The 16100-nt window shown below is 41.5% G+C and overlaps 1 protein-coding gene across 2 annotated transcripts in view; it reads right to left on the minus strand.

Annotated features, from left to right (window-relative positions):
* Window positions 1–16100, minus strand: part of DCAF1 (DDB1 and CUL4 associated factor 1) — a 62403-nt gene that overhangs the window by 36398 nt on the left and 9905 nt on the right. For both annotated transcript variants that reach the window (XM_054976279.1, XM_054976278.1), the window contains exons 5-15: window positions 15172–15285; window positions 13907–14044; window positions 13135–13611; window positions 12559–12660; window positions 8105–8263; window positions 7394–7573; window positions 6335–6544; window positions 5867–6036; window positions 5580–5704; window positions 1985–3245; window positions 1445–1643 (exon numbers count right to left, since the gene is read on the minus strand). In XM_054976279.1, the coding sequence (XP_054832254.1) occupies window positions 1445–1643; window positions 1985–3245; window positions 5580–5704; window positions 5867–6036; window positions 6335–6544; window positions 7394–7573; window positions 8105–8263; window positions 12559–12660; window positions 13135–13611; window positions 13907–14044; window positions 15172–15285 (3135 nt within the window). The remainder of the gene's footprint in view (window positions 1–1444; window positions 1644–1984; window positions 3246–5579; window positions 5705–5866; window positions 6037–6334; window positions 6545–7393; window positions 7574–8104; window positions 8264–12558; window positions 12661–13134; window positions 13612–13906; window positions 14045–15171; window positions 15286–16100) is intronic.

Raw genomic sequence — 16100 nt, forward strand, 5'->3', positions numbered from 1 at the left:
AGGCATACAAAGGGTATTATTGTTATATATCTAGACACCTCTTTGCAGCATGATTATAGAAGACTTCTCTTTGCCGTTCTGTTTTCGGAAATCTGCTAACTGTGCCACAACAGAAGCAACATTTTGGGTAGCCAACAAAACCACATATTTGGTTATTAACAATTCGTTCTACTGCACACAGCTTTACCATCACATATTATGGCATAGAAGGGTGAGATTCCCCCATTGTGAAGTTTAGACTTTTGATAGCTTTCTTTTAAAAAGTTGATTTCATTAATTTGGACCATAAAACACTGAAAGTCAGCAGCATATGGAATATTTTTCTTACAGCCAGTCTTCCTTCCCTCCTCCAATTCTTATACTTGAAAATATTTTTTCACACAATAGTAATATTATAGTTGGCTTTCATGTTTTTCCCGTTTAAATACAGAATCCTACTTCAGCACCACCATCCCAAGAATACATCATTCTGCACTTATGCCCAGTTGTGATTCATCTACACAAACTATGGAGCTGAATGAGATTGACAAGTTGTGATTTTTCTCTTTCCTACATTAAAACTCCAACATGTGTAAACTGGAAATCTGTAATGTGTAAACTGGAGGCCTATGGTAACTAATAGATGACTATTCAGATGTCATAACCAACAAGAAGTTTGTGGTGGGTACAAACACAACTTGTTACCATGCATGCTTGCACTGCATCCCCATGCACGGAGCACAATCACTGGTTTTTAGATCTGAGAATTCTTGAATTAAGTTCCAACTGGCCACAATATCTGAAAACATGCACCTGAGCAAACTGGACCTTCTTTACTATGCCACAAACCAGAACTCTAAACATAAGATTTAAGATTTTGATTTGCAGGCAGGAAACAAAACTGAAGTTTGTCCCAACACCTACACTCTGAGTTTGATTCAAGGCTTACCGAACTGATAAGCCTTCAACTGTACTCTGTGCATGAAGGGAAGAGAACACTCAAGCACAGCAACGTTGTGGTCATGCCCCTGACAAATATCTGTCATAAGATCCAAACACAGCCTGTGGCCAACGATGGCTACTTTATTATATTATTTAATTAGATATAAAATGTATCTTCATGAGAGGAACATAAACATGCCCAGTACATACAGAAGCCTGAATATAGGAGAGACAACACTTATATTCATTCTGCATTTGCTTCTAGGTGAGCTTCTCACAGAAGTTTATTACTGTCACAGAGCAGCAAAATAAAACGAGCTTCTCACAGAGCTTAGCTGATTGTTTCTGACAGGCTGTGTCTTCTGGCTCAGAAAAATGTATGCACAATAAATTCATTAGCCTTTAAAAGGGTCACAAACATCTAGATTAAGTAAGAAAGATTGCATCACTCACATTAGTCACACAGTTATCATGGCCCAGGAATCCACAGTAGCATATTAACATTTATGAATACTTTCCCTACCCTGGATGGCTCAAGATGTGTTATGGCAGAGTTGTGGCAACTATAACTGGCCTCTTCCTGCCCACTGAAGACATTGTACAACTTCAGATGCCCTGTGCAGGTACCCAGCATTAGGAACCGCTCCCGGGCAGAGAACGCACAACAAGTAAAGCCACTTTCATCTTCATTGGCTTCTCGGAACACAGAAATTGGACGGAACCTGGAAAATGAAAGACCAACTAATTAAGAAAGTGAACTTTAAGTGAAAGATTATGGTATATAAGCAACAATCAAGCTCTGAAGTTTGAAAACTGCATCAGAGAGTTTGCTAGGATGGAAGTTTTCTTTGTAAAAGGAAGACAAGTTTCTGTATAATGTTCCAAACATGGAAGTTGCTGCAGGTAGCTATCAGTAGAGCAAGCTGAGGAATGGCATACAAAAAGTTTTCCAAATGATCACCATGAAATCAAAGGTTTTACTCACACTGCAAAGTCCCAGTGTGCACTGGTGTTTAAGACAAGCTGGTAAAAACCATAGGAATCCAGAAAACATCTTCCTTACCTGCTGAATATAAGGTGTCTATCAAAGCATCCACCATCCACCCCTCCATACTTTGGAAAGGCTGCCCTGCGGGTCAGACGCGAGGTAAAGTTAGTTGGCGCTTGGCGCCTCTGTTTTGGCTCTGGACACTGGTGGGGTGTAAAGAGTGAAAAGGGGGGGCAAGTAGCCACAGGGTTCTTGCAGCGTGCATGCTGCTCCCTAAGGTACTCTGTGATTATGCTGTCCAGTGTGGGAGGGGAAGGGAGATGCCTGTCCAGCTGTTTTTTGATAGCTGGACTCTGGCTGTAGGCGCCATGGTCTGACTTTTGCCGCAGCACTCTGATTTTCCTGCCATTGCAGGGAGATGGCCTCTCTCGGATGAAGCTAATCCTGCCAATCACAGGGGAGTTGTTGGCATGAGATGGACCTGGGAGTGGAAGTGAGCTCTGGGGGGCAGCCTGTTTCGGCTGGGCATGAACAGAGGCAGCACTGGAAACCACAGCAGTATGGCTGGTCAACCGGGCTGAAATACCATTTGCTAGACGAGGGGTACGAGGCAGAGACACTGGAGAAGCAGTGGCAGCAACAGGGGTGAAGGCAGAGGAATGGGAAGCTGCTGTCATGGGTAGGTCTGCCTCCTTTGTAAGAACAGTGGCAGTTTCTCCCAGCCCTTTAGAAATGAGATGGTTCCTGATCAAAAGGAGTAGCTCCTTCTCAGGAAAGGAAATCCTTGACTGAGCCACCACATCTGCTTTCTGCAGTCGAGCCAATGAGACGTCCGTTCCGATCAGCAGGGGTTTTCCTGAGACGCGCTCTATCAGCTCAGCTGCATACTTGCAGAACTTCACGTGCTCACTGCGCTTGTCCTGAAGAACGGGCTCCTTCATCAGCTGCTGGATCTGGCAGCTGCTGAAGAGGGGCAGCTTGCTGATTATCTGCCGCACTGTGCTGCTCCGGGACAGCCCCACCAAGGCTTTGCAAGCCAGAGCTCGTATCTGGTCCGCATCTGTAATGGGCATTTTTACAGAAAGCAACGACAGCAGCACTTTGATGCCATTGTTGGATTGCACCACATTCCACATCTTGGCCAATGTGTGCTCGCTACTCCTGGGTGCTTGGGAAAGCTTACGTCGAGGAGTGCCAGAAATGAATTTGCCAATGCTGGAGATGCGATTATCTGGACCACACACACAGTTAATGATGATCTGAAGGGCCGACTTCTGTATTTCTGCATCATGGATGAAGAATTCACCTTCAGCAACTCCCAAGATGATGCTAATACCTAATCAAACAGGAAGTGTTTTCACAGTAAGAAGAGGCTGGGCCAGTTTTCACATTATAGAAACAGCATTGCTGCAGCTCCCCTATGTTGTCAATCTCATATTGATCCATTAACATCAGAATGACATCACATGGGAGGAGCTGGTGATGTAATTATTTCCCATGTCAGCATACCTACTTCTCTCCTCCCTCCTCATCTCTTCCCCTCACAATATGGCACTGTTATCACCTCTTGCATATAATCTCCATTCTTTTATTACCCCCCAGAATGGGGGAAGAAGCAGTTAAATTACTCCTCTAAATATGATTGCATCAAAAAAGAATGCCGAGCTGAAAGCTTCATTTCTGTTCTCTCTGAAAGATGCCCAGAGGCCCACCAATAACCACACCTGATATAACAGAACCAATTTCCCCCACAGTATTGATCCCATACTTAGAAGGAGGCCAAGCAGAGTTTCTGCTACGTTGCTGGCTACAGCCAAACAATTTAGAAGCACGTACAGCCCTGGTGAGCTGAAAGAGGAATTCATTTGGTGTCACTTCTGAAGTAAGGTATTGCACAAAGATTAAACAGAAAAAAGCATAGTGAAGTGTATGTGTTCTTACACAAAGAAGACCACACACAACCTTAACAATGACCCAAATTAAAGCTCTAAAATTCACAGCATGCATTTTTGTGTGTGCGAGTGCGGAGGGGAGGGGCTTCCATCACTTAATTCTGCTTAAAAGGCACCAAAAGACATTACTAGACAAATTAAACACTCAGGCATGCATAAATGACCAGTTCTCTACCTAACACAAAGGTAAGAACAATTCTCACATTTCTTGTTCCGATGGAGCCCAGCAACTGGACAGAGTTAATCTTGTAAGCTATAACTCTAAGAGCCAAGCTACAAGTGACACCTGACACGAGTTGGACACGTGTCAGTTTCCCTCAAGTTTTGATGGGAAGTGTAGGCGTCCTGGTCTTGCAGCTTCGCTCTCCTTAAGCACATTTAATTGAAGTTTGCAGCCTATGGGAGGGAGAACATGCAGTCGGGAAGGGAGTGCAGGCGTCGGGCTCTCACTGGGCAACCCCCCTTCCCTTCCGCTGGATGTGGGGAGGGGTTTCAGGGCCTCTCTCCTCCCCCCCCCCGCCAAACCAGGGCTGCATTCCCAGTGCTGCTGATGGCGGTGGGGGGGGGAGTGCTTCCCCTTCCCTGCCAGGGCAGCGCATCAGCTGGCAGGAGCATTCACCCCTTGCTCCCCTCTCCCTCCCTCCACCACAGCTTCGGGACCAGCTAGGCCTGGCCAAGCAGGCACACCTGGCCACTCTGGGCCATACTGCAGCGGACAGGGTGGGCAGGAGCGTTGCCACCTCGCCCTCCCCTCCCTGGCCCGGCCCCTGCAGAGCGACGCAGCTTCAGGCCAAGGGCCACTCTGGGGCAGCGCAGTGGCGGCCAAGAGCGTCACTGCCTCTTTCCCCCCACTTGTCCAGCCTCCACCCGAAGTCACATCATGCAAGCCGGGCATGGCCCATGCGCACAACAGCCAGGTCAGGCCGTGGCCTGGAGTTGCATCGCCTGGTGGGGACCGGGCAAGCGCAGGGGAAGAGACAGTAACGCTCCAGCCCACCCTGTCTGCCGCAGTGTGGCCTGGAGCAGCCAGGTGTGCCTGCTCGGCCAGGCTGAGCTGGTCCCAAAGCTGTGGTGCGGGGAGGGAGGAGAGAGCAAGAAGCAAATGCTCCTGCTGGCTGATATGCTGCCCTGGTGGGGAAGCGCTCCCGCCCTCACCATCAGCAGCACTGGGAATGCGGCCCTGGTTTGGCAGGGGGGGGGGAGGAGAGGGGCCCTGAAAACCCTACACACACTCAGCGAAGGGTAAGGTGGGAGCCCAGTGACAGCCTGACACCTGCACTCCCCTCTCGACCGCATGTTCTCCCTCCCATAGACTGCTGCTGTGCAAACTTCAATTAAACGGCTTAAGGAGAGTCAAGCTGCAAGACCAGGATGCCTACACTTCCCATCAAAACTTGAGGGAAGCTGACACATATCCAACTCGTGTCAGGCGTCACTTGTAGCTTGGCTCTCAGGTACAGCCAACAGAAGATGATAAAATCAAGGAAGGTTAAAAATATCATAGCATTCAAGCCTAAGAACTTGGAATTTAAGTTCTACATGTGCTTATATGGATAATGCCTGACACTGATTGTTCCAATTAAAATAACTTGCTGCAGATCATTCAATATTTTCCTTGGCCTTGAATTGCTTACAAAACCTGAAACTGAAGATTTCAGGAACTAGTGAAGAAAATGATCAGAGAATGGAACTTTAAGAAGAGGCCAAATTCTACATACCCACAGTGGAAACAGTAGATCCTGCCTCATCCAGTACATCCACAGACTCCGCTAACTGTAACTGGATCTTTGGAACTACTGTAAGAATGGCCAGGACATCCAAAGCATAACGTACTGTATCATTCCTAGAAAAGCAAAGTATAAAATTATCAAAGAAACATTACTCATACAAGCCACACCTGCAGCCCTTTTGGACTACAAGAGAGTGCACCATTCTTATGTGCTGGGCACTTTCTGGAGAAACTGTCCGCTCCAGCAGCTGTGTTTAAACTTTACCATGTACTCACCTGGCATAGTAGGTCTTCCAGTCACAGGCTATTGAAATAAGTTGGAGCATAAGTTGCACACAAGACAGCTTGAGAAAGACCTCTGCTGGCTCCCAATACAGCTGGGCAGGCCCATATTCTATTAGAAATTCCATCATTTCTACAATCTGTTCATGAGTGTAAGAACAAGCCTGTAAGGGAGAGAGGTAACAATACTTACACTTACGCACCTTAGAGTTTAAACCTTCTGATCTGCCTTTCCACAAAAGATAGATCTTGTACACTTATAGAATAAAAGAGCACATGACAGCAATCAATCCATGAAGCTACCGAGATACGAAAAATAGTGAAGGTCTGTATTTATTTATATTTTATTTATTTAGAACATTAGCTGCCTTTCCTCCTTGAAGGAAATACTGAAGAAAAGTGCACCTGTGAAACCCTCAAGCATAGCAGCAGCAAGCAGCAAATCTACCTCTATCTGCTCACCTTGTATGGAGGCTGTGGATGGACCAGAATGCCGCCCTCTGTGCGCTGAAGTGATTGTTTGACCTGCTCTACTTTGATAGCAAGGTGTGCCTCGAAATACCTGCGCATGGCCATGCAGGTGTGTTTCCCAGTCTGGCGGCTGGCAAAGATCTCATCATCACTTAACAGTGCACCCTGGTCTTCTAGGTTTAAGATCTCAAGAGTACTGATCTGAAAGGGGGGAAAAACTTTCAATCATCTTGTTTCCCAAAACTTCTTGTTTCTTATTTCATTCATAGAAGGAAAAAAGAACTTGGCTCCTTCATAGAGAAAACCTGCATGTTAAGGAGCTGTATTAACTGTGCTATCCGAGAACTTTCAAACTTGTAACAGACAAAAAAAACCCTCAAGGCTTATTTACTTACAATGAAGGAATTTATCACAAACCATTTAATGAAAGGTTGCAGCACAGAAAAACAATTACTGCACAAAGTTTATGACTGCACCCAGGAAAAATGAACTATGGAAAGGCCAAAGAACTGAGTTAGGAATATCATGCCACTACCACTAGCTTTGGCTTCTAAAATCAGTGCAACCGCTTCTTTACTCCCATTTCCATGGAAAGGAAACACACCATTAACTCTCAGCCCACCTCGTTACCCAAGAGGTCCTAGATTTCTCTTTAGCACTCTTCAAACACAGCATGATAAAGCCTATCATTGCCCATCAGCTTCAGCTAGTTCTTTTAACATCTCTAAAATGTAGTATCAATAAATAAGATGAGCATGGGTGGATATTAACAGTGCCATCTTAAGCAGAGTTATCCTCTTCTAAGCTCAATGACTTCAGTGGATTTAGAAGGAGGTAACTGTAAGTGTTCCAAATTGCAACAATTCCAGTAAGACCCACGCAAAACAAATTAGAATGCTCTCTTGCATTATATAAGGCAGAACAGCTACATCATGACCACTAGAATATCCAACTTCACCTCCACTTCAAAAACACAAGGTAGTGGCATCCCTTTAGGGCTACAGAAAGAAAACACCTTAGAATATTGAACAAAATTACTATAATACTTACCAAGTTAACTAGGCGTCGTAAGCCATCATGCCTATCAAAGAGCTCCAAGACCGCACGAAATGAGAAACAAATAGAGAAGAACATGGTAGCATGGCAGCAGCCTGAGGCATGAGAGCACTCCATCAACCACAGGGTGTAGTTCACAACATCTGATAATACGTTGTGGGGGTGCATACACACCTACAGAACAAGAACATGTTATGCTAAACCGTACTTCCCTTCATGCCAATAATATCCCGAGCCTCTGCTTTGCTCTCTCAGTAATTCCCATGCCGACTGTTACTAGTTAATAATTCAGACACTTGCAATCTCAACTACAACCCACTACAAACATCTTGAACCTTTGAGATTCCTGCATTTGAAATCACTGAAAAAGTATTACAGAATGTTTGCAAACATTGTTCAACGTATTTAAATAATAGCACCCACCAATTAGATTCCCTCGTTAAAAGGCTCCCTGCAATATCTTCATGAAACCTTGTCTACTCTTTACTAAGTCACACTAATCTTGTAAGATCAAACTGTAACTTGACAAACCTTCTTATTAACAAGTACAGAACAGATATCCTGAAAATAGTAACACGTCATAAAGCCGACTTGCAACAGAATCATTGTATCAGTACATTATGAGAAAAATGTGGTTATGTGAACCATCCAATACAGAATCTACTACACATGGACCGTTACAGCTTCAGCATAGTGGGCTCTTACCCTCTCCATGGCATCCTGATTGTAAGACAAGTAATATAAGCACATGGAGACACCAGTAGCTGCCATAGAAGGACGAGGAATTTCCAGTAACTTCTGTACTCCTCCATGAGCAACAAACTCTGTGGCAAACTTGTTGTGGAGCAGCAGGGATGCCAAGTGCTGTGGGCAGAAACACAAAAATCAGTGTGGAAACCATAGATCTGTGCTCTCCAAACAAGTAAAATGTAGTTCCATGCTGCAAAAAGTGCTATAGAAAATGAGACTGCTTTGTCCTCATGTATCTGTCAGCTTAAGTAGAAAGGTTACCTAGATTGGTAATGATGAACACTTTCCAGTGCAAATACCAAGGACACCTAATGAATTTTATGAAGCTGCATCATCCAAGTAATACACTTAAAATCCCAGAGCACGGAAGACTTTAGGAATCGTATGCCTATTACTCTTGATATTCTCGTTGAACAATTTCCCAGCTCTCACCTTACGCTATGCAGAAATCATTCAACATCAGAATAGGACCTAGCTTTTCTGATTTCTCAGCCCACAATAATAACCAGGCTGCAAAACAAGCCCATTTCCTGGACCTGTCATGTCATTTCAAGATGTAGTTATAATCAAGCCAGGCCTAAGAATATTAAAACTGCTGCAACTCCATTAGTTGCATATTCTCCTCAAACCTCTGCTCTCTATCAACAGACCCCATAAGGCTACAACTCATCTGGCAGATGGTGGTTTGATCAGGAATGTAGAACTGCCAGGAAAGAGCTAGTACATTATACTCAACAGATTCATCACCAGAGGAAAAGGAACGTCTATCTGTCAACTCATCTCTTTAATGTCAGCTTATAAGTAATATACAACAGTTAAATTCCTTTAACTTTTAAAACAAACTTTCAAATAAAAGTCAAAACATAAATTATTCTTCCCTTTTTCAAAAAATTATTAATACATCACAAACGGATATTATACCACAAACAAAGAAGATTTAAAGAACACAAGGAAGAGACAAAAAAGAGGGAAAGGTAACAGCTTCCATACAACTTGGCTATAATTTAACATACTTCCATTAATTTCTAAATAATAATATTCTGTAAAATAGCTATTCAATACTTTATTCAAATTTCAGATAAGTCTCCATCCAATTAAAGAACATTTTTAAAAAAGCTATAGTCTAGAAATTCCAGTAGGCAAATTATGAAACCATTCCAGATTATCTTAAAATCATCATTCTTTTTTCTCCCATGAATTAATCTAAATCTTATTTGTTAGTTTTTCAAATGCCACTACATTTCTTAATTCAGCGTGCCCCCTATCCAAGGAAATCTCTTTAGCATTTTTCCAACAGCGGGCAATAAGTATCCTTGCTGTGACTAAATGAAAATTAGTAAGTTTTTGTTTACACAGAGACTTTTCATTGATAAATAAATTGAGCAGAGCTCATTCAACAGTCATTTTTATTTGTTCCTGGGTTATTTTAACAATCTCTCTAAATACTGATTCCCAGAAATTTGCTATAACTGGACAAGATCACCACATATGTAGAAACATGTCTAATTCCCCACAACCTTTCCAACGATTTTTATTCTCCGCTTTCATTGTGGGCTATCTTAACTGCCTCTGAGACATCTTTAGTGTGTGTTCTTGTAAACCTCTTGAAATTGATTTAAAGGGAAATAGTTGAAATGTTTGATTCCAATCCTTATCATTAAATTTAATATTCAATTGGGTTTCCAACTCTTTTTAATTGTCTGCATTGGAACGTCCTTGCTTTAATAAAATCCTATATATTTTAGTGATTAATTCCCCCTCCTCCTTATCTATATTTCAAATTAATTCTTCAAATTCAGTTAATGGTCTGTTTAACTGCTCTTTAACTTCCTTCTTTCAGAGAAAACTTAAGATTTGATGTTTCAGCAACCATTTTGTCCCTTCCAGAATCCTTCCTTCAGTCCAACATTGACTGATTATTTAATAGTGTTATATTTGCATTCATTGAAGTTATTTGATTAAGAAATGTATCTCTAAACCATGAACCCTAACATTTAACTGAAACAAATTTTGGGTGGTACAAAATGGGAGTCAATGGGGATATCCCTGGGTATACTATCCTTTCCCATATCCTCCATATCATAATAATAGGCCACAGGGTATTTACAGTGAATTCAACTTTAATTTTTTGCACAAAGCATTATCAAATAATAACTGGTAACCCGCTTTCTCCTTAAATTAAAACTCTCTAATTCTAACCAGCTTACTTCTTTAGAGAGAAATAAAACAAGAGATTAGATGTCTCAACTGATATGTATCATAATACAAAGAAATATTCAGAATGCCCCACCCTCCTTCTTGAATAGGATGATACCGTAGAAATTTTGCCATTCTTGGATTTTTAAAGTTAAAAATAAATTGATCTAATTTTAATTGCCAGTTCTTCGAAATCTTGACTGAGATATAGAGAGTGCACACAGAATAAAAAAGATAATTTTGAAAGAACCGCCATATTAATCATTGCCCATTGAATAGTCACAGCAGTTTTTTGCTTTTCCTCCCTTTTGTAGCCCATTTGAAAGGTGAAGCAGTGATTTCATTTCAATGTAGCAACATAATCAAAACTCAAGAAAGCAATTTTGTGTCCCCTTAGCTTCAAAGAGAGGAGCTGAGTACGTATGGCGCTTTTCTAGTGTAGTAGCCTGGAAGAGACAGAAATATCTCAGCAATGAAACAGCATATTTAACTGGAACTAACTTATCTTTGAAACTGTTCCTGCAAGGCTCTGCACATTGAGCAAATTGATCAAAGACAATGTTGTGTTTCATTACAGTGTCATTTCTTAACAAGAAAAGGCTGCTTGACCCCTAGCCCTGAAGTCAGAGACAAACTTCTCCATGTGGCCTGCAATTATAATTGGAGCCATATGAAAACAGGACATCTTGGCTTGGCTACATACTTCCCATAACCATCTTTTTAAAACTAGATTTTTTTTTTAGTTTGCTTTATTTCTGTTTTAATTTTTTTAAACCAGGGGGGGGGAGCGCAAGAGCGAGAGACAGAGAGAGCGTGAGGGAGAGAGCACGCGAGAGAGAGCAATATTAATAACTGTAGCTTATGCTGGTATTACAGGATAAAAGTCAAACAGAAAAACTGTCCTCTGAATCATTCACTCTTATACCAACTTCAACGTTAAAGTTGTAATAATGGATCAAATTTTAATCATTTTCATTATTTTACAGAATCAGTTCACTACCTTGTTTCTGCAATTACCTTAAGTACCAAACCTGTTGATATCTTTTTGTGTGATTCTAATCAAGTTAATACTTGTTCAACACCTGACAAATCCTTTTTAGCTACCGTCAACTCTAGTTTATGTCCCACAAGGCAGCTCTGAACGCCTGTTTTCTAAACCTGATACAAAGCTAAGAGACAGAGCTATAGATTAGTGAGATTCCTATTAGAGGTGGGCACGAACCAGGAAAAAAACGAACCGTGCAGTTCGTGGTTCATCCCGTTTCACGAACCAGAAATCACGAACTTTCACAAACTTTCCCCCAGTTCGTGAACTGGTTCGTGGGGGTTTAAATACCCCTTTCTGTGCTGCAGCAAAGCATTTCACCCCCACAGGCTTGGATCAGCTGCTTGTCAGGGATCTCCCCAACAAGCAGCTGATCGGAGGGTTTAAAAGCCCCTTTCTGTGCTGCTTCACAGTGGCAAGGAAAGGGGCATTTCACCTCCCACCAGCTTGGATCAGCTGCTTGGCAGGGAGATCCCCGACAAGCAGCTGATCCAGGGGTTGAAATGCTCCTTCCCCTGCTGCTGCAAAGCAGCAGGGAAAGGGACATTTCACCCCCACAGGCTTGGATCAGCTGCTTGTTGAGGAGATCCCCCCACAAGCAGCTGATCAGGGGGTTTAAATGTGACAAACTTTAGTTAGTCTTGCAGTTCGTGCCCATCTCTAATCCCTACATCAGCCTTAGCCATCAACTGCAATTTAGACAGAACACTGGTCTGTTTTACAGAATTCAGGGATTACAAGAAGATAACAGATGTGGAAAGCTTCAAACACTATAAAACATTACATCAAAAGTATAACAACAAATGCCAAAGGGACATTAAAGTCGCAAAATGATTTTTGTCATAAAATAACACTTTTCATCATCAGAAAATATGTAAACCTGGAGCATGGAGAGATTTAAAAAGGCATTCAAGTAAAACTCAACAAAGCTAGGATCAGAATCAGTATTAAATCCGAATATACCTCCTCCTAAGCACTTCTGCATCTGTAGGTCTGGCATTTCAGAGCTCCAGGGAATAAAAGGACCACCCAAAGCAGTCTCAAAGCCTCCTGCAACTTCTGCACCAGCTAATCTATATGGATCTCAGAGCCATCTTCTTCAAATAACACAATTATAAATAGTAATTGGTCAGTTGGTGAACAAACAGCTCATTGTGTAGTAGTTTACCTTTAGGGCTTCAAATGTGAGTAATACATCGTTGGTCCGTTTCAAATCAATATAGAACATCATCAGTTCTCTTGATCCAAGCTGCATGAAGATGGGCAGTAGCTGATGGGAGAAGTAAAACATTTGCTTAAAATGTGAAAAAATATTGGAGGCCCATTGTCACTAAATATTCTTTTCCAAGGAGAACTGGAATCTCTGCTGAGCAAACGCTATCTTCTATTTTCTTCTGGTTCAGTTACCAACTTCTTACCTGACTTTTTAGGAGCAAGGTGATGAGCCGATAAATACGTAAGAGTTGCTCCCAGTTCAACTGCTGCAATATTTCTCTTCTTTCAACTAATAGTCACAGCATGTTCTAATTATTATAGAGGAACATTTCCTTGCCTCAATATAAACAAGTCACAATGGGCAATAAAGTTAAACAAGTTTCATTCCAACTTTTCTCACACTTTCAGATACTTCACAACGCACTGTGCGTACCCTGAATTGATCATGTTGTTCCTTCATAACACAATTTTATTCACTCATAAAAAGAACTCAGACATCACCTGTTCTTGACCCACTATTTGTACTCACCTCTTGGTATTCCCCTAGAGGAGTCAGGTACTGCAGAATTAATCTTTGCTCTATAGCAGGGGTCAAAGGGTACAAGTTATAGTTTGTGCCAATCACCCATGGAGACATCTCTGACCAGCTGCTATTAGACAGTTCAACAAACATTTTTTCTGGCTCTGAAGGGAAGCCCAGTTTTTGTTTTGCTTTCCGGAAATTCTCTCTTTCATGTTGTTTCCCTGACTTTTTTGAGGCAGAGTTCACCCGACTACTTGTCTTGTGACTTGAATCAAGATTAAACGAGATTTCCATGTCCCCTGTAACTTCCTCCTGCTCACCATCCACAGCCATATCTCCATAGTCCATGTCCACAGCTTCTTCATCAAGAGGCAATAGAGGGTCTGATGATGGCACCTTTCGGGGACTAAGCAGCTTATTTTCCTGTTTTGCATTCATTTCATTGACTTGCAGCTCTCGTAAACGGCGAAGCACAAATGCCACCTGTCACAAAAAGATACATAAGCATCACTTCCACAATCAAGCAGTCCTCCAACTTACTACAAATTTTGAGTTTGTTTAGAAATTAACCACATTAAGCATACTTCTAGCTACCACAAAAGTAGTCTGAGACATCCTAAAAGCAGGAATGGAAGAATAAGGACCAACTATAAACTTATTCCTTTTACTTGAAAAATATTAACATGTCCTAAGTAGTAAATATGAAACTTTGCAACATTTTATCAGTCAAGAACAAGTAACTGAACAGAAGGATAAATGCTATTCACATAGTTATTACCAGCTGAGAATTCTCATCTCTGTAATTGGCCGCAATATCTTGGTTCTCCATGGCACCTCCTAGCAATCCAGTTGCATATGTTCGCAAAGGCTGATCTGCCTCTCTTGCCCACTTGAAAAGATTCTCAACTATACCCTCCTAGAGTTACAAAAAAAAGACATTACCACTTAACTTCTTTTGTCTACAGGCTCTAACCTAACAACTTGATCTACACTTAATGTAAACAAAGTGAATTATCAAAAATTCTACAATTCTAAAAGTCCTTGAAGTATTTTCCAGAAAGAATAATTAACATTGTTTGGTACTTCAGACAGTAATTCTAACTGATTGGTTGCTCAGGTATCACACTATAGTTATATTAGTAGAAGGATAATTAATACTGTGTTTTTGCTTTACACTGTTTATCACTTCTCCAATTTATTATTAACACTATCATTAATATAATGGTCCATGAGTATTACAAACATAAAAAGAGAATTACATCCATGGGCATAGCCTTCTTGGATATTTTTGCTGTAGCAGCTCCCACTGATGAATGACAAGACCCTTTATAAACCAAACCACCACTTGCTTCTTCAGCAATGGTACCTGCAATAGCAAACACATCAGAGAAAGCTCTAGCAGCACATAGGCTTCTTACATGCACATACCACTTTTTTGGATCATAGCCACCAGCTGCAATGTTATCTAAACCAAAATAACTTAAAACATATTACTACAAAGACAGCAGGCAAAAGCCATGGTCTTGGAAACGGTGAATAAAATAGGCTTACTACTTTCTACAAAATAATTTATCTTACAGTGCAGAATTGTCTTTAGTGGTCACCACTGGCAACTAGAAATCACCCCCAGGTGAGCAGGTGGGGATAAGGAGCCTCTGACTTAGAGTGAGTCTAGCCCAGTGAAAAGTTCTTATGTAACTGCAGCCATGATTGTTTCTTATGCGTGTCCTTTTGAAGTTGCATTAATGTTGAATTTTCTTTAAAATCCACACACATCCCTTTTGGGATTTTTTTCCTTCTTTTCTGAAGTGTTAAAAGGATTTGTTTGTTTTTTAAGTGCAAACTTCAGGCTCTCTCATCCACTAGAACTGTTTTCTCTTACAATTCAGAATCTTAAACTACCAGGCTGCTAATGGTTTTAAGAAAAAGCAAGCAAAGAAGCCTTTTAGAAATTAACTACATTAATTTCAAAACAGCAAGAAGACTGTGAAAATGTGCAATTTAGTGGTCAAGAGTATCAGTATATCTTCCTCTACAGAACACCTTTTCCTGAAACACAACAGCAGTCTCCAGCCCAGGCATGATGTCTAGAAGGAGTCGGCAGGCCGTGGTATTCAAGGGTGGCTCTCTGCTTGTCATAACATAAGCATTCACCAGCTGAGAAAATAGCAAGGATAGGATTAAACAGTCCTCTTTTTATTTAATAGTATCTCTACAAAAAAAACAATTAACTTTGCAGTCTTGGATTTCATTCCATATTTGATCCTTTACTGATTGTTTTGTTGCTGTAATAATTCCTTAACTAAATGTTTCAAACACCAGAACATCCTAACATCCAACAATACTAACAGCGATGTAACAAAGTATTTTAGGATTTCAGAATAAGTGAAAATAAGTGAAGATAAAAATATGGGTTACAGCCAAAGCTTGCAATAATGGAACAAGTTCATGGATGTGAGTTTTAGCACCTTCAGTTGCTGAGTGTCAGGGGACTAGCCAGACCAGCATACCGTGTGGCACTGGAGGCAGGTTGGAAAGAGAGGAGGAGGACTCTGCAGATGTAAGAATGAAGGAAGGCAAATCCTGGCAAGCTCCACTTCTTACCACGTACCCCCATGGAGCAGAGCATACTTTTCTGGATCGTCCCCCAACCCACAGCAGCAACTTTACAGGAGGGGCAAGAGCTTGCTGGGGGAATCGCTTCCGTAACATTCATGGAAGCACCAAATGTCGTATCTACAAGAACAGCAAATAGTCTAATAGTTACAATCCTTAGCAAGAGTTACAGTCTTACAAGTCCACTAAAATCAATTGGCTTAGAAGAGTAACTCTGCTTAGAACTGCACTGTAAGTCATGCTGCCTTCCCTCTGCTTCAAGGTTTGTTTAATTCTCAATAAAAGAAAAACTGTACTAAATCAGAATTTAAATCTATTTAGGCATCCCCATCCTAATGCAATACGGTACACAAAAA

This window comes from Eublepharis macularius, chromosome 4 (assembly GCF_028583425.1).
Source record: "Eublepharis macularius isolate TG4126 chromosome 4, MPM_Emac_v1.0, whole genome shotgun sequence".
Lineage (NCBI taxonomy): Eukaryota > Metazoa > Chordata > Lepidosauria > Squamata > Eublepharidae > Eublepharis > Eublepharis macularius.